At 42.3% G+C, this 23,188-nt stretch overlaps 1 protein-coding gene across 1 annotated transcript in view; it reads right to left on the reverse strand.

Moving 5' to 3' along the window:
• LOC140575120 (heterogeneous nuclear ribonucleoprotein C-like) overlaps positions 1-14,593 on the reverse strand; it is an 81,455-nt gene extending 66,862 nt beyond the window's left edge. Inside the window, exons 1-2 of the mRNA XM_072695288.1 lie at positions 14,358-14,593; positions 3,335-3,413 (exon numbers count right to left, since the gene is read on the reverse strand). Of these exons, the coding sequence (XP_072551389.1) occupies positions 3,335-3,413; positions 14,358-14,394 (116 nt within the window). The 5' untranslated portion in view covers positions 14,395-14,593. The remainder of the gene's footprint in view (positions 1-3,334; positions 3,414-14,357) is intronic.
• Between the last annotated feature and the right edge of the window lie 8,595 nt (positions 14,594-23,188).

Genomic DNA, 23,188 nt, shown 5'->3' on the forward strand with positions numbered 1-23,188 from the left:
ACATTCATGTATAAAGTCCTACTAATATGGTAAGTCTGTGTATTAATATTCAGTAATAACAGGGAGCAGCACTGTGGAGGATACTCAGACAAGTTTATTTATTTTTTTAAACAAATGTATATTTTTAATTTAAATTTTATATTTTATTGTTGATTTTACTCAAATTATTAAAGTTTTCAAAAGAAATATGTAACTAAATCAGGCAAATTTAGGCATCACTTTACTTGAATGGTCCATTATAGATGGGTCGTAGATAAAGTATTATTCAAATTGATAGCAAATATGATCTGCTAATATTACATATTATTTATACATATTATAATACAATATATTACATATTATAATATATAATGGAAAATAATACATAGTATATACATTTAAAATACTGTGTGTATATAATATTACTATTAAATATTATTACATATAATATATATATATATATATACATACACATTACATATGTATATACATTACATATACATATATACATAGTATTATTACTATTATTTTGGTTCATTTACTTAAAGTATGTAATTCAATTGCCAATTAATAGTGAATTTGACCTGCAAATATTACTATTACTATTAATATAAAAGCAAATGTACTACTACTACTTTATTCATGAATTAACAGGTAACAGGTAAGTAAAATCACAGGTCACAGAGTCAGGGGCGTCCAAAGCTCATTGATGCTCATGGAGGCTCGGCCCACCTCACAACTTACAGGACTTAAAGGATCTGCTGCTAATGTTAGTCTTGGTGCTCCAGATGCCACAGCAGGACACCTTCAGAGGCCTTGTGGAGGCCATGCCTCAGTGGGTCAGAGCTGTTTTGGTGGATCTACACAGTATTAAGTAAATGGTGTTAATGTTTTGGCTGATCGATGAACACATAAAGTAGAGGTTCAGGATATGTTCATTTAGGCCAAGAATCAATAGGAACTTATATTTTTGAGAGTGTATGAAGCTGTAATAAAAAATAGATGAATAAATCAGCTAATAAATCATGATATTATAGTTTATTATTGATTTTATTTTATTTTTTTCATTATCATTTTCAGCAAGTAAAATATTGAATAAAATAATCTGGTGTTTATAATAATGCATTCAATACTGTATAACTTACAGGGGCTATCACACACACACACACACACACACACACACACACACACACACACACACACACACACACACACACACACACACACACACACACACACACACACACACACACAGTGCAGTGCATTTTTGTACCACTGTTGCATCAATACATGAGTGATTGATTGGAGAACAGAGAGGCAGAGTGGGCTAAGCGAGGAAGATCAGTGTGATTTGAAGGTAACGTGCAGTAGATTAGAGACGCCATCACTGAGCGAGAGCGGAGCCGCGGCCTGGCTGCAGAATAGGTGAAGGGAGGCAGGGCGAGTGAATGTGTGTCACTTATCGCATAAACAGATTGTGTTGGGCCTTTTGAGGCCCCTGACTGGGTTTTCAGCCGGGGTCCTGGAGGAGATAAATCCAATCTTCTTCTACGCTCTGATTTATTCCTGTGTTCCTCTGAATCCCGCTCTCTACAAGACACGCCACGCCAACTGAGACTATCAGCATAGCAACAGAGGCACACAACAGGCCAGGCTCGGAGAAAACACACGCCCCCCCCCCACACACACACACAAACACACACACACACACAGTAAAATAACCAGGAACACACATTTGGATGGCCACATGCTCAAAGGGCTGAAAAATTAAATACTGTGAGTGAATTTTGGGTGCGACATTAATGACTTTATTTATTGTTGTAACTATATTATTACAGTTACATAACATTACAGTTATACATATTTCTACTGTAATGTAGCTGTAATAATTTATCATTTAAGTGGTAAAATATTGAATAAAACCATCTGATGTGCTGTTTATTATATATAATATAATATAATATATAAAATCATTCATGCCTTTGCATTTTTAAAAAATGTTTATATATTGTCGCTGTCGCAAAAACCTTGCATCTCCATTTTTGCATCTCCATAATGTGAATCTTGCAGTTGTTCTTTATATTGCATCAGAATTTCATGATGAACAATTAGAAATGCTCCCAACTTGGAATGAAATCGAGTTTTTTGGCGAAACAAGATTTTTGTCCTACAGCAACAACATATCAATATAGAAAATACATGTATATGTATCTTTTATCTATAATACACATTAATAAATTATAGTATCACTGTAAAGTTATACATTTATTATGCACAGTACTATAAACAACATAATGTCTGATCAGTGTATAGCTCTAAATAATAAAGAATTAACAATTTGATTACTGTTTTGTGTACATTAATGCAAGGAGATTTTAATCTTTAGATATATATGTGTGTGTGTGTGTGTGTGTGTATGTATAGTGTATATATATATATATATATATATATATATATATATATATAGTGGTTGGTGTGGCGCAACAGATAAAACCACTAGCTGTCAGTGAGCTACCACACCATGTGGGAGATCAGGGTTCGATTCCCAGTCTGGGTGACAGTATGCTGCGCTACACCAATAAGAGTCCCTGGGCAAGACTCATAACACTACATTGGCCCACCTGTGTAATACAAGTCACTTTGTAAGTCGCTCTGGATAAGAGCGTCAGCTAAATGCTGTAAATATATATATATATATATATATATATATATATATATATATATATATATATATCAGCATGAAATTTATTATTATATTTATTATATTATTATAATATTATTATTATATAATATTATATATTATATTATTATTATACATTATTATGATATTATTATACATCATATATTATTTAGTATGAAAATTATTACCAAATTATTTTTATTATACATTAATATTATATTATTAAAAATATCATATATTATTTAGGTCCCCCTATCCAGAGAGGGCCCTGGTTACTTTCCACCATTAACCACAGTCTGGCTGCCCAGGTTAGAAGTACTATATACACACACACACATATATATAGATAGATAGATAGATAGATAGATAGATAGATAGATATAAATATACACACACAAACACACACACACACACACACACACCTACATATATATATGTTACTTTCCACTATTAACCACAGTCCGGCTGCCCAGGTTAGAGGTACTGTGACCACCGGGAGGCAAATACAGCAGTCTAAAGTTTCACTATGAACAAGCGCTGCTCGGGTTCGAGCGGTAATGATGAGGTTCAGATCTGCGGAGTGTTTGCTAGAGTGAACACTGAGTTCTTGTATGTGTGAAGGATTCTTGTGTTTGAAAATCTGAAAATAAGCGCCGCCGGGCGCCTCACACTCACCCGTACACAGCGCTGCTCGGCCTCTTGGCTCCCCCCATCTTTGAGCGGCTCGATTTCAGCTCCCCGGTCATGCTCATATCTGCGGGAAAACAACAAAGAGGCAGTGAGGTAGGCCCAAAAGCCCCAGCGCCGCTCGCTCTGAGGCTGAGGTCACCTCTGTTCTCTCGGCAGGCTCGCGGACGCCGAGGCAGACAGAGGATTCTTCAGAAGTCTGGCCAAAAGTACGGCCAGCAGCCGGCAGGTAGTTTTAATCACTGTGGAGGCAGCTCTCTCGCCCGCGCCTCTCTCTCTCTCGCGCGCTCTTTTCCTAACACAGCAAAACAAGGCCTCCCTGTGAAGCGTGCCCACCACACAGCCAGCTTGTCAAAATTCATCGAAGGAAACATGAAACAAGAGACATCTAATTTCAGGGCTGTGTTCCATGACAGTGGGAGATTGATTCTTCTGGGTTACATTATACAGAATTACCGAGAGGCTGGTTAGCATGGCATGCCATCAGCGCTGCAATCTCCACAAGCTGGCAGGAAGGGCCACAGTGTGTGCTCTCAAAACAGCACCACTACACACACACACACTTACCTACACTAAAAGGACGAAAGTATTGGGACACCAGCTCATTCATCATTTCTTCTGAAATCAAGGGTGTTAAAAAGAGATTCTCCTGCTTTTGTTGGAGTAACTATAAACTCTACTGTCCAGAGAAGAAGACTTTCTATTAGATTTTGGAGGAGGAGCATTGCTGTGAGGATTTGATTGATTGCATTCAGTGGCAAGAACGTTAGAGAGGTCAGGATGTTGGATGATGATGATCACCACCTCACATCATCATCCCCAACACATCCCAAAAGTACTGGATGGAGCTCCTCCACCATCATCATTCCAGAGAACACAGTTCTTCCACTGCTCCACAGCTCCTCAATGCTGGGGGGCTTTATACCCCTCTAGCCCACGCCTGGCATTATTAGGCAGCATGGTGCCAATCGGTTCACAATGTTGATCTGCTCCAGAGAGTCCTAATCCATTATCTAATCTGTCTAATCTATTATCTATAATTAAAGCACAGTCAAATGCATTCATTAGAAGGGGTGTCCACAAACATTTGACATACAGTGTAGATACATGCTAATATACAGCTGGGGAAAGAGGAGTGCAGCATGACATGTAGGCCAGATGCCATTTTGTGGAACTATCAATTCCAGTCCTTTTAAAAATTAGTAACTGATTGGCTCACTCTGAGCTTCGTTAGTTAGGTTTCATCAGATCTGATTGAACACAACCCACTGTGGAGCTCATAAAAGACAAAGGAAATAGCTCTACAGTCGGGCCCTACCATCTCTGCCCTTTGTCCAACGGCTGCATGCCAGGCACTCCACTGGGCTGGTGGAGCTGGTACAGAGGGGGCAGAGTGGAACCTGCTGGCACTGAAAGCACAGCTCCAGCCTGCCCCCTGCCCCAACCCTGCACTCACACATATCAAGTGCTCTAGCGGCTAATTAGCCTCCATCTGCCAGAGGAACATGAACAGCCTCTTAAAGGGCCCATATCACTGCAGAGTTTCACTGAGTTTGCAAACACCGGCCAGTGTTCTCATGGAGTATTTAGACATATTTATAGGGTCTATTGATATTTACTGGTCAGCCATAACATTAACACCAGTGACAGGTGGTTTTAACAAGTGAATTATATTATAATATATATAGAGCTGCAGTGAAACGTCCCGACTGAGCCCCACATTTACACTCCAATAAAGCTTATTGATCACACGCCTCTGAAGTCTGACTTTCTGCAGCTTTACAAAACTTCTAGACAACGACTCCTCATATTTTCCTCCATGAAGCTCATGTTGATGCTCAGTAGAGCACAGAGACGCTCCTTTAATAGAGCTGATATTACTGAAATGCTTCATTTTCAATGGGCAGATCTGCAGCTGAAACAGGAGCCTAGTGCAGCCCAACATTTTTAACATCAACATTTTAATAGATCATTCTCCTCATTATGACTTTTAGAGAAATGGGTTTTTGGGGAGGGGGGGGGGTAGTGCACTATAGACCCCTGTGGCGCGGCCTAAGCCCAACTGGGTCCCAGTAAAAACGCATGTACCAACCCACCCTAAACTCCTGCCCACCTGGAACCCACCTAGCCACATTCCACCCATGTGAGCAAGTTCACACCAAACCAGCAGCAAACTGAGCCAGGATTCACAGGTTCGAATTCAAGTGGCGTGTTCACACCTGTCAAAAGAAAGTGGATTAAAAAGTTTGACCGGTCCGCATCAAACAGGGTCAGTGCGAATATGTACGAAGAGAAGCCCTCATGCAACCCTCGGCCTTAAGCCAGAGAGATCAAAGCCAGGATGGACCAGAGGAAAGCAACTTTTATATCAGTGATGGTCAAGTGAGGACATGGACCGCTTCATCTCTCTAAGGGCTTAGTGAGGGTTCAGGTCCTTTAAGGACAGCTGCATTCTGCAATTTCACTCCCTCCCTCTCCCTCGTTCTCTGTTTCTCAGTCACCTTACCGACAAACGTCCCAGGAGACAACGCTAGCCATGCATTTGTTCCTATTCTTCTGAAAATAAAAGCCATTGTTTTCACTGGGTCTTTCCAGACATCCCATCTCTCCCGGGAGTTGGGGGACTGTCCCACACATTAATAGCGGCTCCCTGACGCCCGGAAATCATTTAAATATCCTGGAAATCAATATCAGAGTGAGTGAAAGACGTAGCGAGAGAGTGATACAGAGAGCATGATATATGTCCAAAAGTGTGTGGACACCCCTTCTAAGGAATGCATTCAGTAACTTTAATTACATTGCACTCATTGCTGACACAAATGTGCAAATGCACACTCTCACAGCTTGTCTAGTCCCTGTAGAGAAGTACTGCCAATAGAATAGGACTAGCATGAACTTATTGGCATATGCTGTGAAGCAGTAGAACTGTGTTGGGGGGGGGGTTGGAACTCCAACAAAAGCAGGAAGCAACAATGAATGAGCAGGTGTCCCAATACTTTTGTCCATATAATGTATCTTTCTTTTTTAAAATCTCGCTTTGCTCATTATGCTGAATTATAATATGTGATATGTGTAGTATCGTCAGGCCGTTGGGGTGCAGCCTTTTGCAGGGTGGGATGTCGGCCTTTAGGTCAGTTAGGTCAGTCGCTGCTCTACATATACGGAGATATACAGAGACAGGCCACGAGTGAAATCCTCCTCATTCTGCATCACATTCATGCACATGCAGTCTGCTAAACTTTAAAGTTGGGTCTTTTTCTCCTTGTCCCCAATCCAGCAACTCACCATCCACAGAGGCTCTCACACACACATACACACACACACACACACACACACACACACTTAAAGCCTCAGGGGCCCTTTCAGCTTTTCACCTTTGAAAAAATCTGAACTCAATCAAACTGGCCAAAGCCGTGTTCTGACTCTTATTCATTCACTTCCAAATCTACTTTTCTCCTGCCGGTTAAAAGGAGGAGCAGAGGCAGCAGCACGTTGCCCATATTAAAGCCCTGCAGGTCAGAGCTGCTAACAAAGGCGGTGAGCGGCTGAATGGGGGCAAGGCACAGCGACTATGTAGAGCTAGCAGTGCTAATCCACAGCACGATAAAGCCATTACACTGCAAAAGGCTTCAGGACCCCTGGAATCACGCAAAAACAGCGTGCACCGCCTCGAGCAAGCAATTTGCTCATGTTTAGTGAACACAATGCAACACAATGCAATTAGCTTTCCCGCTGTGATCTCCATGAAAATAAGGCACACCAGAGTGCCTTTGAGCGAGAGTATGATGGAAATAAACAGCCAAAAAGCTTTTAATATACACTAGAGGATAGAATTACGGGGATAAATTAATATACTTTCCATTTTTTTAGGGTTGAGGGGTGTAAAGGGGTGGGGGTTTGGGGGAAATCATGCTTTCTTTTTTTTCCTCGTCTCTTTTAAAGGCTTAATTACATTAGTGTCATTATTTTCAGTGTTTTCTGTGAGCTGCCTCTCCTCTTCAGATCTCCTTGTAATGGCTCTGACAGCAATAGTAAACATTTTGAAAGGCCTGAAATGTGCCGAGGAACCAGGAGAGGGTGACAGTTATGACTAAATACACAGAGCATTTGGCATCGGGTAAAAAGCAGCATGATGAAGTGGACAGCTGCGAAGATGAAAACGAATTTATTCCATCAATTAAACAACCAGGGATTTATGCTTTCCCAGCGACGGAGCCAGGAATAGGCCACATATTGTGCGCTGAGCCTGGCCCAGGAATACAGAGCAGGCTATGAAATATTCCTGTTTTGATTCAAAAGCAATACATCAGCGGGCCAAACACTACAGCCAAATACATCATATATATAGAGTATGTATAATACATCCTGACAGTGTGAATCTGGCCGTTGTTCTTCACATTTTCTCAGAATATTTACAATTTCACCATGAATGGACCAATAGAAATGCTCCAAAATGACTCACCAGACCCATCCACAGCTCTGTAAGTGTGTGTGTGTGTGTGTGTGTGTGTGTGAGAACATATTAGATGAGCTATTGGACCAACCCTGCAACGCTGATGAGCTTCAATCACGCTCCCAGGACTGTTCTGATAGTCCTGCAATCACACTACTTTCCAGCCTCTCAGTTTGGAGATTCATTCATTTAGATTTTAATATTTTTGATTGATTTATATCATTTAATAAAAGTATCAATACAAGAAGTATGGGTTTAGGCTACTCTATGCATGTCTTTCAGTATTTATACAAAATATCTACAGCTGAGTGGTTTAGGGATGTGTAGAACTGCTAGGCCTACTGTTCAACCTGCTGGACGGTGGGTTTAGGGAACCCTTTCTAAATGAGTTAATGTGGGAGTTCTGAGAAATCAAGGCCTTTATGAAACATAAGAAGTTGTTTTTGTTTGTTTTGCAGTACAGTAGTGATATATGCAGTCATGTGAAAGAATTAGGACACCCAATTAACATATATAAGAATCTGGACACAGGAGATAACTCACACAACTGAGGAAATGACTAGAAGTGTAATGTTCCTGTGAGGGAAAGGTTCAACCCCCCACATTTATCACTCCTTCAAATATGTAGAATCAGACTCAGCTGCAGAACATCAGCTGCAGATGATTAGAACATGGTTGGAGAGGATTATTCTGGAGGAGTCTGGAGTCTTATTTAAACCTCAGACGTTTAGTCTGGTCTGCTCTTGATTGATGGTTGAAGTGAGAGGTGAAGAAGATCACCATCATGGCCAGATCCAGAGAGCTCTCTGAGGCCTTCAGAAAGAAGGGTGGAGATGCAGAGGAGTCTGGGAAGGGGTTTAAAAAGATGTCAGAACTTTTAGAAATCACTTTCCACTGTCCACTAAATCATTTACAAGTGTAGCAGCTGACCAACATGACCAGATCAGACCGTGCTAGCAAGTTCAGCCCAAGAGCAGAACCTCAAGATGAGTAAAGAAGACTCCAACAGTCCTAAAAAGTCATCATGGTAGCAGGTGGATCTCATCACATCTGATGTTAAAGTAGAGCATTTACCTGTATCTATTAGAAAGAGACTGAACAAGCTTGATTATTGATTAACAAGGAGGAAACCCTTAGTGTCAAAATAAATACATAACATTATTGAGGGTATAATGTATTAGAAATCAATCATTGGCCAAAGAAATAGGCCCAAAAATGTGGATATACAGTATATCTCACGTGTGTGAATACACCCAGCTACACCACTTTCCCAATGTTAGGTGTATCACAGCATTTAGCTGCAATTAAAATACCCTCCAGAGACAGGAATATGGGTGTGTGTGCATGGCTGCATTTGACTGAATGATGTGTGAAGTAAGGAGGGCAGTTCTCGCACCTGAAGCCAAAGAACATTTCATATTTCATTGCACAGGTCAGTACGGACAGCACTTTGCCAAGAGCTCCTTACTCAGCTCAGCTTTAGCACTGGGCAGGCACTGTACCCATGCCTACAGCCTTCATTATCATAACAAACCTCAAAATTAAAGCCAACAACCTCCACACTCTCACACTCCGGCCTTCACAGCATCTCTAGAGCTCCCACCCTGGCTAAACCTCATCTGCCTGATGCCCTGCCTGGTCCACACTGGGACGTTCTAGACAATGACTGGGTCAGAACATCTCCAGAACAACATCAGGTCCTGTGGGGTGTTCCCGTTGTGCAGTGGTCAGTACCCATCAAAAGTGCGAAAGTGTGGACAACAGGGGTCATGTGAAGGTCCCATCTTACAACATACAGCACAAGATACCACTGGACAGCTTCAGAGGTCTTGTGGAGTCCAGGGGCAGCGGTGGCTCAGCGGTTAGAGCTCCAGGCTATTGACGACAGGGTTGTGGGTTCAATACCCAGGCTTGGCAAGCCCAATGCCACTGTTGGGCCCTTAAGCAAGGCCTCTTCACCCTCTCTGCTCCCTGTAGCCATAGTACAGGGTATGCATACATGCACCTTTACCATTATTAGTATATGATTTTAATGAACTGTATTAAATATTACATTATAATTATAGTGAAATTTGATTTGATTTCCATGATGAACCAAATCATTATAAAGTTCAGAGATGGGCCCATCTGAAGGTCAGTGGCACATGTCTACAAGTGTGGACAGGACTCTGGTCATCAAGCACAGAGGAATTGAGCTAAAGTCAGATAAATAATTAAGGGACTATAATCCAAAAAAAATAAATAATTAAAAACGCTGAGAGGAAAGCTGTGAATAGCCGCACCCCCGCCGGTAATGTCATCTCAATGTCAGACTCTAATTCCACACTTGAGGAACTTTGGATATAATGCAAAATGGTCCATTTTCAGTAATCCAGGGTTACCTTGGATTAATTTTTTCGCTGATGCCACCTTTCTCCACATATAAATCCAGGCGTGGTTACGCTTCCATGCTGAGTTGCGTTGGATACCATGCACTTCTGAACTTTATGAGCAGTTCAGCTTTAAATCTGTAGACTCAGCCTAGCTTGAGAGAGAATTGTGAGTGTGTGTGTGTGTGTGTGTGTGTGTGTGTGTGTGTGTGTGTGTGGTTTGTCAACACACTTGGCACAGTTGGCAGGGTGCTTGGCATCTTGCAGCTGTTTTATTTTATTTCACTGGGGGGAAAGGTTCTTACAGTATATTGCACTATAATTTCAGCATGCTCTTTTATCTATAAAGCGATTGGCTGATTTGATTTCTGATGCTTTATATTATAGGTTGGAACCATGCTCTAAATGTAGGGGTGTTACAACACATATGAAGTTATAAGAATAAACACTAATAATATCACTCCTACAGAAAGTGGTGGAGGTTCTCCATCACTGTGTTCATCATTAGAACATCTCCACAAGAAGTTCTCCTCATGGAGTCTAGTATTATTTAGAGTTCTCCTCAGATCAACACCTGGTTTGGTGGTAAATCAGGGCTTAATGATGGTAAATCAGGTGAGCTGCTGCTGCTGCTGCTGCTGCTGATGGAGTTAAACACATCCTCTACGCTGTGCTGGCTGGACTGGGGGGCGTCCAGGAGAAACCTGGAGGAACCGAGCTCTGTTCTTCAGACTAGCTCACAAGATCTCAGCTATATTATATGGACATAAGTATTGGGACACCTGCACATTTATGGTTTCTTGTGAAGTCAAGGGTATTAAATACAGTTTCTCCTGCGTTTGCTGCAGTAACTGTCTCTACTGTCCAGAGAAGAAGGCTTTCTACTAGTCATCATATTCTTCATACGAGAATTTGATTGCACTCAGCGACAATTTGGTCACAAGAGGTCACAAGATGCTGGATGGATGATGATGATCACCAACCCACCTCATCAACCCCAACTCCCCAACTCATCCCAAAGGTATTGGATGGAGCTCCACCACCATCATTCCAGAGAACACAGTTCTTCCACTGCTCCACAGCTCCTCAATGCTGGGGGGCTTTATACCCCTCTAGCCCACGCCTGGTACTAGGCAGCATGGAGCCAATAGGTTCATGATGTTTATCTGCTCCAGAGAGTCCTATTCTATTGGCAACGTGTCTCTATGGTGACTAGATAAGCTGTGTGTGTGTGTCAGCAATGAGTGCAACTTAAAGTAGCTGAATGCGTTCATTAGAAGGGGTGTCCACAAACATATATTTTTTATATATTTCCTCCAGTTTCTCTCTCTGCAGAGAACACAAAGAAGCTTTGATTTACCTGCTTCCCTTTCAGTGTTTTACATCACTACAGCTCGCTCTCCGAGATAGACTCCCAACCTCACTCAGCCGGCTGCAGTGGAAGTGGCAACAGACAGAGCGCATGAATAAATGATCAATGACAGGCATGAATAATGAAGCAGATTGGAAAGTAATCAGTTGATGCCAGAGATTGGGCCGGCCACTGAGAGGCATTCCCTGGGGCCTCACATCCGGAGCCTTTTAACAGCAGATGTGACTGAAGGGCTAAGAGCATCTGGAACATGGTCCTCTAAACTATCTCTCCATCTATCTCTCCATCTCTTCCTCTCCCTGATTCTCTCTCTCAAAATTCCTCTTCTGATCTTGTTGCACTGTCAGCTTTTTCAAAAGCGAACATCTCATTCAGTCCGGGTTCAGAAGATGGAAGTGACAAACTGTGAACCTCAAACACTGCTGTTCCTCCTCCAGAAGAACATCCAGCAGAACCAAAGCAGAGCTGGAAAACAGGCCAATTCCAAAAACACCCAAAACTGTTACATCACAGTCTTGACTCTATTACATTACACTCACACCCAGAAATGTACATAAAACCCCACCCACTAGAGAAAGCCCTAGTCAAAGCTGGAGAAACGTGGTGTGAAAAGTGTGACGGTGACTTCGGGAGAACATGGTGTTGTTATTCAGCTCATCACCTCCAGACTCTAGTTATTAGAATAATGGAAACCAGGCCTCGGGATTGCAGTCTTTCCTGTACTGCGTCCGCAGAAGAAGAGCCTAAACTCAGCAAGGGAGGCAGCGAAAGCTGGGGAAGTGAGCAGGGATCCTCGCTAGGCTAACAGCTAAAAGCTAACTCTAGCCACCTGGCTTTTACCATCTCTTTCTCCATTTTCAGGCCCCTGAAAACAAACTTGACGACCTCAGACTAGAGCTCAAGGAAGCTAAAAACGGAGAGGCTCCACATCCCACTAACATACTTATACAGTCATCACTACATAACAATACCTGGTCCATTAGTGATGCCCATAAAATCTTATTAAATGCTCATGCTCATCTACCGGCGTCGGTTTAAACAGTCCGTCACATTTTCTGAGTCGTTACACGAAACCCGAGAACCACATATTGTTCCACTGTGTTGTAGAACCTCCATGGTTCCTCTAAGCTGTTCAGTCTCCTAAGGCAGGGCAGTTCTGATGAGAAGTCAAATGGAAATGAGGCATGTGCTGGTGTGGCTCTTCACATGGAGAAGTTAAATCCGATCTCATCTGGTCTCACTGGAGACGCGTTTAAGTGACAAATGTGAACAGAATCCGGTCGAAGCAGATCCAGATACCATCTGGATGAACAATGCATATTAATGGCAGGTGTAAACCAGGCCTCTGAGAACCTCCTCCACTCTGGAGAGCGTGTGCAGTCACTTCAGAGGCAGAATGGGAGAGAGTGAGAGGGACGGACAGGTAAGCTGGGGTGGTCAGCCCCTGGAGAGAAGGACTCTTTCTAGACTAGGAGACACACTGAGGACACTCAGATATCTACATTTTTGCCATAAATCTGACTGTTGTTCTTCATATTGTAGCAGAATTTCCTGATGAGTGGGCCAATAGAAAAGCTCCAAAAAGATCCGGAATAAAATCTTTGAGTTAAGTTTTTTCCCCCTTTTCCTGTTAAGCTGCTGTTCTGGAGATACAAGGTTTGTGTGTGACAGTGAAAATGTGTAATTATCATATTTAAGACACATATGCACACAGTATAGATACGTATATTTTTACCTATATAGGTATAGATACGTATATTTTTGACTGGTAATTACATACAAATATGCACATAGTACAAGTAAATATACATTATAGTACATACATTTATGATATAGAGATTTATTTATTTATTTACTTACTTACTTACTTATCACTGTCCCATAAACAACTTTGTATTTTTCACTTTTTTCTATAATGTGAATCTAGCAGTTTGGTTCTTTATATTGTATCAGAATTCCTTAATAAAATTAAAAATAGAAATGCTCCAAAACAACAGGCCAAACACTAAGGTGCATGATCTGCTGACATCTTAAAGCATAGAACCTTAAAAGTGTGAACAGTAATAAACTACTTCATACAGTAATATACTATAATACATATATATATATATATATATATATATATATATATATTTCATCATGAACGGGTCAATTTTATATAGACTTCCATTGAGTTAAGAAGGTTTTTTTACTGTAAATGTGCTTTGACTGTGTGACTGATTTTCTATCATACATTGATAAATATATGCCCACATATATGTCTGTGTATGTTGATATATGGCAGCAATAACTGGCTCCAGCATGATGGACAGGCGAGCTTGAGCCTGGCCGGGCAACACCTGGAGAAGAGGACTCTTTTTGGACTAGGAGACACATGGCGAATTTGACAGTGTCCCTAATTCCCCTTTACTCTCTCTCTCTCGCTCACTCTCTCTCTCACTACTCTAATAGAGCATCCTCTTGAGCAACCCACACTATTTCAAACACACACCCAACACATCCAAACACACACACACACACACACACACACACACACACACACACACACACACACACAGTACAGTACAGCAGAGTGACAGCAGACGCCTCTATATCAGCATGTGAGAAATCTAACAGTGCATCTCTCACACCTCCGAACTCCAGTCCTGTTCCACACCTCTCCAATACTCCTCATAACTTCCATACCTGTCAGCTTTCACAGTTCACCACACACACACACACACACACACACACACACACACACACACACACACACACACACACACACGAGGCAGCTGTGTAGAAGAGGAGAAAGCTGGAGTGCTGTGGGATACTCACACTGTGGGCTGCGATGTTCACTCTTGAACAGGGTCATATCAGGGATGGCCAGACAAAGAAGGCTCACTTGCAGCAGCGAGCTGGAGATGACCGCCTGCTCCCTCTTCTGTTCCTCCTTCTCCTGATTTACTCTCCCTCCTTCAGTAGCTCATACAGTCCTCTCTCTCTCTGTCTCTGTCTCTCTTTCTGTCTCTCTCTGTCTCTCTCTGTTCGGCTGCCTCTCCTCTCAGCAGTCTGCTCTCTTACTACTGAATCAATGACAACACTGCCAGAGCTTTATCTGTGGGCCGTACCAACTCACACACTGCAGCAGGGGGCACCGGCCGAGATGGGTCATACCACCTACAGCCCAGCAACGGGGAGAGGAACAGAAGGGATTAGAGAGAGAGAGAGAGAGAGAGAGAGAGAGGTAGACAGGCAGAAAAAGAGATAAACAGGGTAAAAATGAAGAGAGAGAGAGACAGAGAGAGATAAAAGAATGAGACAGACAAAAAGAGAGACAAAGGAGAGAGAATAAAGAGGGTGAGAGACAGACGGACAATTCAGGAAATTCTGCTACAATATGAAGAACAACTGTCAGATTTACATTATGGAGAAAAGTGAAATAGACAGAGAGAAAGTGAGACAAAGAGAAACAGAAAGGAGAGAGAGGGAGTGTGTGTATGTCTGTGTGTGTGTGTGTGTGAGAGAGAGAGAGAGAGAGAGAGAGAGAGAGAGAGAGGCCTTCTCTTGCTTACTTTTGCTGAATCTCATGGCTTAGGCATTCAGTCCAGGGATGCATAAGAGTGTCTGTCGCCCAAGGAGAGGTTAGAGAAACTCTATCTCTGAAGGGTGTGTGTGTGTGTGTGTGTGTGTGTGTGTGTGTGTGTGTGTGTGTGTGTGTGTGTGTGTGTGTTGAGATGGAACCTATGAGACAGAAGTCTAAGAGCAGAGCCACAGTCAGAGCCCAGAACACGTCTGCATAGCAACAGTAGCAACAGTGAGCGAGAGAGAGAGAGAGAGAGAGAGACAGAGAGAGAGAGAGAGAGAGAGAGAGAGAGAGAGAAAGACAACCCAGATAATTCTGAAGTTCTGAAGTTCTGCAGATGTGTTTATTAAGGGAACATATTGATTCATACATGAATCACATATGACATATATTGTATTCATATATGACACATATACACTGATTGATTATATATTACATAGACAGACAGTAAACACATGAGCAAAAATTTTAATTATAGTACATATATGCAATTTGCTAGTCTGGATCATGCAATAATATCACTTTATGTGGGATTCATAACGGAACTGTCCCACAACATCTTCAAAAATCCATTGCATTTCAATCATGTATTGTTAATTATATGTTTTTGTATATGTTGATAAATAGCTGAAATATATGTTCCATATAAAAAAATGACCAATTATATATTTCAATATGTGACAAATTGTTGACATATGACAAATGTTATATATCAGATTTTCATATGAGAAGTAACACTTACAGAGTCTTATGCTCATATATTACATGTACTGATGTATAAACCAACAGTGGAACACATGAACATCAGCTCAGTAGCTTTCCTTCCATCACTATCCCTGACTCTGCCATAATAATAATAATTATAATAATTATAATATTATTAAAACAGTCTAACGAACACTGCATCTGAAATGAGCTGAGGGAGAAGAAGACCCTCACACAGAGCACTAAGAGTTCAGAAGGCCACGACACTCATGGTCTGGACCAGAACAGGCCCCAGATCTTTCTAGATGCCATAAAACCATACGGAATACAGAATGACCTTATTAGCAGCATTTAGCTGTGTATATGAGTCGGTACGGGAATGGGAGCAAGGAGAGAGAGGGGTCGGGGGGTGAGGAGGAGAAAGAAAGAAAGATAGGCTCTCCTTTGTGAGGAGCAGCATTAATTAAGTCTTATCTCTGGCTGGGGAAACATTCCAGAGAGCGTCTAATGAAAACAGCACATAACACATCAGACCCACAGCATCAGACCAGGCAGCGGTACTCATACTGCCTCAATCTAGAGCCAACAGGTGTGTCCTTTACACACACAAACAAGTACAGTTTGATTAAAATGTGCCAAAAATGCATTTATGGAGTTTTTAAGATGCTGTTTGCTGCAGAAATAGTAAGTGTGTGAGTTTGGGAGGGGTGAACAATGCTCAGATGTGGTTTTACAAGCCTATTTACCACCCTGTTATTGCAACAGTGAGGGACAGAGAGAGAGAGAGAGAGAGAGAGATACAGAAAGAGAGATACAGAAAGAGAGATAGAGAGAGAGAGAGAGAGAGAGAGAGAGAGAGAGAGAGTGGGAGAGAGAGAGAGAGAGAGAGAGAGAAAGAGACACAACCCAGAAAATTCAGAAGTTCTGAAGTTCTGCAGATGTGTTTATTAAGGGAACATATTGGGCTGAGAAGGACTGCCATAGAACAACATAGAACAAAGTTCTGTTACCATTAAGAACCTTTTAAAGAACCACACAGAACCACACACACACACACACACACATTTATATATGGATTGACACATATACATGGATTGATTATATATATGCGCATATATTACATTACATAATAATCACATATATAGATAGACAGACAGATAGAGATATTTTATTTATTTATTGAAAAAATTTGTTATTTCAACTCAGAACGAAATACATGTATATCATATTCTATAAGGGCTTGTGGGAAACAAAACAATGAACTCTGCTCTGATTGGCTGGCTTACAACACCAGTGATGACCCCCATATTAGCACAGTCTTAACTCTGTAACACTGTTATCAATTGTCCCTGAGTCTTACCGGATAGTGCTGATGTCCTCTCATTGTGTCCTCTCAGGGCGATGTTCTGTTGGTAAGCAGAAGGCATTGTAGCTGTTGGCTTTTTGGCCTAGCCCCCTCTCGCTTCCCTGGGTTTGGCTTTCTGGAGTTCTTCTGATGTGAGTGTAGCTCCAGTTTGGTTTAGCTGAAGGAGTCCAGGTTGTTTTCGAGGGAGCAGATGATGGAGAGGAGAGATGGTAAGAGCTAGCTTCGACTAGTGTTAGCTTATAGCCTAGCACAGGTGCCGGTTTGCTACCCAGGTATTCTCCTCATCACATGTGGAGTTTGAGCTCCCCTGGAAAAGCCACGATTATGAGGCCTGGTTCCTGTAGCAACCCGTATTCCCATAACTAGCCTGGAGGTGACGAGCTGCTCTCCAGTATCAACACCACATACTCTCCTTAAGTCGCCGCCTCGTGATACTGTGACTACGGCTTTCTCTAGTGGGCGGGGTTTAAAATGACATTTTAGGGGTGTGAATATGATGAGTCTAGACTGTGATGTAACAGTTTGGAGGGTTTGAATTGGCTCTGTTATGGTTCTGCTGGATGTTTATCTGAACAACTGTCGTCACTCCCATCTCCTGAACTCTCCTCATTCACCTATGCTAAGCTAAATACAGTTTAACATCCTAGGGCCTCTTGAAACTGTGTCGTTTTAATAAAATCCTCACATATTAAGTATGTACAAAGAAAAGAGTCCATAAAAACACAAAATTCACTCTCAGAAAAACCCATTCAGGGGAAAAAGCGAGCGAAACACTGAGACTGAGAGAATGCAATCAATCGTTCTCCCACAGGGCCAGTGTAATTAGTTTTGGAGTTAGATTACAGACAGGTGTGGCACAGCTCATGCAGATTTGTAGAGGTTAATTAACTATGAATTTATCAAATGATAGAAAAGTTCACTCACCAAGAACGTCCCACCAGAGCAGGCCTCCAGCGGCCAGCTCCAAACCAAAACACAGCTCCAGCCTATAGGTAACCACGCAGTCATAATCACCTCTGAGTACGTATAGATCAGTACATCAATATAAATCAAAGCATGAAGTGTATACATTTATTCTCATTACGTCCTGTTCATCGCAGTCAATAATGTGAACAGGCTGTGAGCCCTGTTGAGTTATGGGTGTGTTATCAGTGGTCCCTGTGGACAGTCATTAATCTGTTTGATTATGTTGTTTTAATGGCAAAGCAGACCAGGCGTTCGCCTCTCCTCCGTGGCGGGTTCTCCACTTCATCGAACGGCAGAGTGACAGGCAATCATCAACACAAATCTCGCTTAGACGCAAACTATGCAATTTACAGAATAACTGGAATCCACTGAACTATATTTCAGCATGTCTGCCTTTCACCTCCAGTGAAGGGATTACTGTGGCCGTATTGAAATGGCTCAGTAAATTGCAGATGATGGAGGGGTTAGAAATTCATATTTGAACGTAGAGGTCTTTCTAAAGACACGCTCGGATTTTAAAAAGAACAAATTATATTGGGGGCTTCGTACACATATTACGTTACTCACGGTTCTCGCAGAGGATTTTAATTTTTCTTTACTTGTCCTTACTAATATAATCATAGGAAACTCTCCATGCAGTGAAAAGATCTCAGCTTCCTTAATTAGGGTGAGGACGACCATCACACCACTCCTCCAGGATGAGGAGGCCTTTCGTTTGAGTCTTCTGAGGCCTAAAAATAACCAGCCAAAGATCTTTTTTTAAAAACAAAATGACGTTTTAAGCCATGTAAACTAAATCGAGCCTAAATGGTGTTGCCAGGTGGTTGCTATGATGTTGCTAAGTGAGTGCTACAGTGTTGCAAAGTTATTTCTATGGTTTCTACAGTGTCGCAAAGTTATTTCAGATTGTTGCAATGGATGCCAAGTGGTTCCTGTGGTGTCCCATGTGTTGTCTTGGGGTGTTACTAGTGTATTTGTATCATTGTGACATAAGAAGGGTGCATTTTTTGCACCCCATCCATTTCTATGGGGAAAAATCTGCAAAAATTGCTGCTTGGAAACTGTGCATCCAATCAAAAAGCTGTATGCAAGCTCAAGACACTCTATCAACAGGTCTAATAACAGGTCCAATCTGACAAGGATGACATTGTGGAACACTTTAGAAAATGCTATTGTGTTGCTGGGTGGTTGCTAGCTGGTTGCTATGGTATGCCAAGTGGTTTGATGCCATGTGCCATGTTTTCTTTGGGTGTTACAAGTGTATTTGTATCATTGTGACATAAGAAGGGTGACAACATTTTTTTGCACCCCATCCATTTCTGTACGCAAGCTCAAATCATTCAGACCGAATCTTTTGACTCCCAAGAATCATATCAGTGGCGTGATTCCAGCACCCCAGACGTTTCCAGGATTTCTGACCTCAAAGGACCTGGTAAACAACTGGTCTAATAACAGGCCCTGTCGGGGCAGTGTTCTGCAGTGTGCTTGAGAAGGTGACATTGTGGAACGCTTTGGAAATTGCTGTCACTGTAGTATTTAAATATATGCCATTAGAGATGGAAGTCCTCGAGTTTTTAGACTGCAAACATTTGGTTCCCAGTAATTTGGTGCTAAATGCAGCTTAACCCTGACTCCTGACAGCGTGAACAAGGCTCCGGCCTGGTCTTTGCTTTGTCAGCTGCTTATGATGGAGCGTGTGGCTATGAAATCAATGATCTGAGCGAAAGTGTAAGTAAAACCCCATCTTCGAGTGTGAAAGCACTATCCCACTCATGTAATTACCCAGCATGAACTAGAGTGGCCCCTTCAAGTGGAGAGCCTCCACAAACCAACAGGCAATAATCAACAGGCAAGTGTTCACATTCTGGGCATTTTGGGATAAAACAGGCAGGCTTTATTAAGTGGAATAATGCCAGCGTCAGGGATGAATAAGGAATAATGTGAAATTTCAATCGGGCCGTACACCTGTGAGAAAACACTCGGCAGCCAAACAAACACACATAGGGCCCTGCCGCGATTTCTACATCTGTTTGGCATCTTAATCAAGCAGAAAACAAATTGTCTTGCAAACGAACTGTGCTGGCGAGCAGAGGAGCTGAACAGCCAAAAACTCATTAGGGCTTAACCAGCGAGGGAAAGGAGAGGAGAGGAGAGGAGAGGAGCTATCCCCAACACCCCCGTCACAAACAACCATCCCTCATCAGACAATCAATCAGTCAGCTGATTAACTGACATGGAGCTGTAAATATTCTCCTGTCTGACTGTAATCAATGAACAAGTTCTCTGATTCTCATCCGTCATCCACCTCTACCAACAACCCCCCACCCCCCACCCCCCTCTACGCTCTGCACCCCTCCACCCCATACCCCTTCCCTTTCTCCTCCACGTTGGACTAACTGCAAATTCAGTGCTGCGCTGAAGCCAAGCTGTCTTCCCCAGCAGCCCTGCAGCAGAGATGGTAATTACTGCTCTAAGACCTTGGAATGAGTACCTCCCGGTCCATGACATTCGCTTGGAACATCGTTACGCGCATTTCCCAACTTCTGACAATGATCCTAATGCACCTGACAGCAGAATTAAATGGGAGGGGAGCAAGGGCACTCAGCTGGAACTTTTCCTAATAAATCTGCCTGCTCTGACCCCTCTTCTTATTAAGAGGAGAGAGAGCAGTGAAGGCCTGGAGAGAGGGGGAAAATGTCATTTGGCTGGAGGCTGCATTTGGGGGAAGGTTAGGCCAGGAGCGAGAATGGACAGAGAGCTGCTCTGACTGTGGACGGTCAGACGAAGCAGACTGTATGGACGATTGTACATGAAGAGTGACGTTGGAAAGACCGGGCTGCAGGGCTAAGAGTAACTAAGAAGAACTGAAAAGAAGCTGAAAGCTACTGCATGTGGAAATTCTCCTATAGGATTTTGGCTTGGCTGTTGGTTGATGTAGCTCAGTGGGTAATACCGTTGCCCTTTTCAGGGTAGACTGGGGTTCGATTTCCAATGTGGCTGGTAAGCACATAGTATGAGTCCAAGGGTAAGACTCCCAACTCTGCAGTCTCCTACCTGTGTACCATGATTCAATTAGAAAAAATATCCAGCAGAACCAAACCAGAGCTATAAAACAGGTTTTCCAAAACCCCAAAACTGTTACATCACAGTCTACATTTACACTGATGGCATTTAGCTGACGCTCTTATCCAGAGAGACTTACAAGGTCACTCGTATTACAGAGGTGGGCCAATGTAGTGTTAGGAGTCTTGCCCAAGGACTTATTGGTGTAGCGCAGCATACTGACCTAGACCGGGAATTGAACCCCAGTCTCCCACATTGTGTGGTAGCTCACTGGCAGGTAGTGGTGTTATCTGAAGCGCCACATCAGTGTGTGTGTATATATATATATAACTATAACCCCGCCTACTAGCAAAAGCCCTAGTTAAAGCTGACAAAATGGTAATACGCGTCGTTGACTCTGGGAGAATATGGGCTGTGACCGAAATGGATCCCGACTCCTCCCTCATTAGTATTGCGCTCTATAGGGAGGGACTGTTCAGTCTGAAAACAAGTGAATTGGGACACTTCCTCATCGTCATCCAGGATCAGCACCGATCACATAAACAAATGTGTAAAGCTAACCGGCTACAATTTCTTCAGCTTGCTAATAGTCCATCGCGCTGAGAGGACACAACAAGAGGACAGCAGCCTTTTTCCGGTAACACTCTGGAATATTTACAGTGTTAATGTTACTGAGTTTAAACTATGCTATAATGTGTGGGCTCTGGGAGCCGTTGTTGGTGCCGAGAACTAGCCAATCAGAGCAGAGCTCATTGTTGTTGTTGTTTTGTCATGGGTTTGTCATGTCAGAATCTGAGGCAAAGTAACAGGGTGGTAAATGAAATCTCAGCATTTTCACTACAAATAAAGTGACATAATTACTATTTATACCTCCAACAAGTAAAATACTCCATGAATGCAATCTCTGGCAGGTATATTTAAGTAAATCTCATTTACAAAAGTGGATCTTTAAAGCGCTGAGGGGTTCGATGACATTACCCTGAAGCCCCCTATTTTGCACCTTTTTTTTCTTTAACACTTTAAAAGTAATTTCAAACTCTGAAATCTGTATGTATTTTTCTGGTGCATGCAGTGCACAAATAATCCACCAGAGGGCACACAGAAAACATGCATCAGATAGCAATTTACAACTTACATCTAATAACAATTTAAAATAATTACCTTAGTTAACACACTAATATTGCAGAGGTCTCAAAAACTCATGGACAAAAGTATTGGGACACATGTTCATTCATTGTTTCGTATCCTGCTTTTGTTGGAGTAACTGTCTCTACTGTCCAGAGAAGAAGACTTTCTACTAGATTTGGGAGTTTTTTTTGCTTTAAACTAGCCAATCAGAGCAGAGCTCATTGTTGTTGTTGTTGTACAGTTCTCTTTAAAAGCAAAATCTGAGGCAAAGTAACAGGGTGGTAAATGAAATCTCAGCATTTTCACTACAAATAAAGTGATGTAATTACTATTTATACCTCAAACAAGTAAAATACTCCATGAATGCAATCTCTGGCAGGTACATTTAAGTAAATCACAAAAGTGGTTCTTTAAAGCGCTGAGGGGTTTGATGACATCACCCTGAAGCCCCCTATTTTGCACCTTTATATTTAAGAGTGTAGATCTGGAGTAAGCTGATGCGGCACTGAGAAGAAAAGGAACAAAGGAAGGGAGAGCATGGAGGATGGGGAGTGAGGGGGAGGACAGGCACTTCAGCAAGTTTGAAAAGATGAAAATAGCAGTGGAGAAACGACGAAGAGGGAGGTGGGGAGAGACGGGAAAGGGCTAGAAGAGACGAACAGGGTTAAGAGAAGCCAGTGAGCACTGGCCAGTCTGGAACCGTCCATTTTCATCTAGAGGGAAATCAGCTTCAATCCGGGAGGCTGTCAGGCTTAGCCAGCAGGCCTAACTCTGAGCCACATGAAGGAGCCATCCCCGGCCAACACACTTAACGAAACACACCACACACACACACACACACAAATCTATTACCCA

The sequence above is a fragment of the Salminus brasiliensis genome, chromosome 13 (genome assembly GCF_030463535.1).
Source record: "Salminus brasiliensis chromosome 13, fSalBra1.hap2, whole genome shotgun sequence".
NCBI lineage: Eukaryota > Metazoa > Chordata > Actinopteri > Characiformes > Bryconidae > Salminus > Salminus brasiliensis.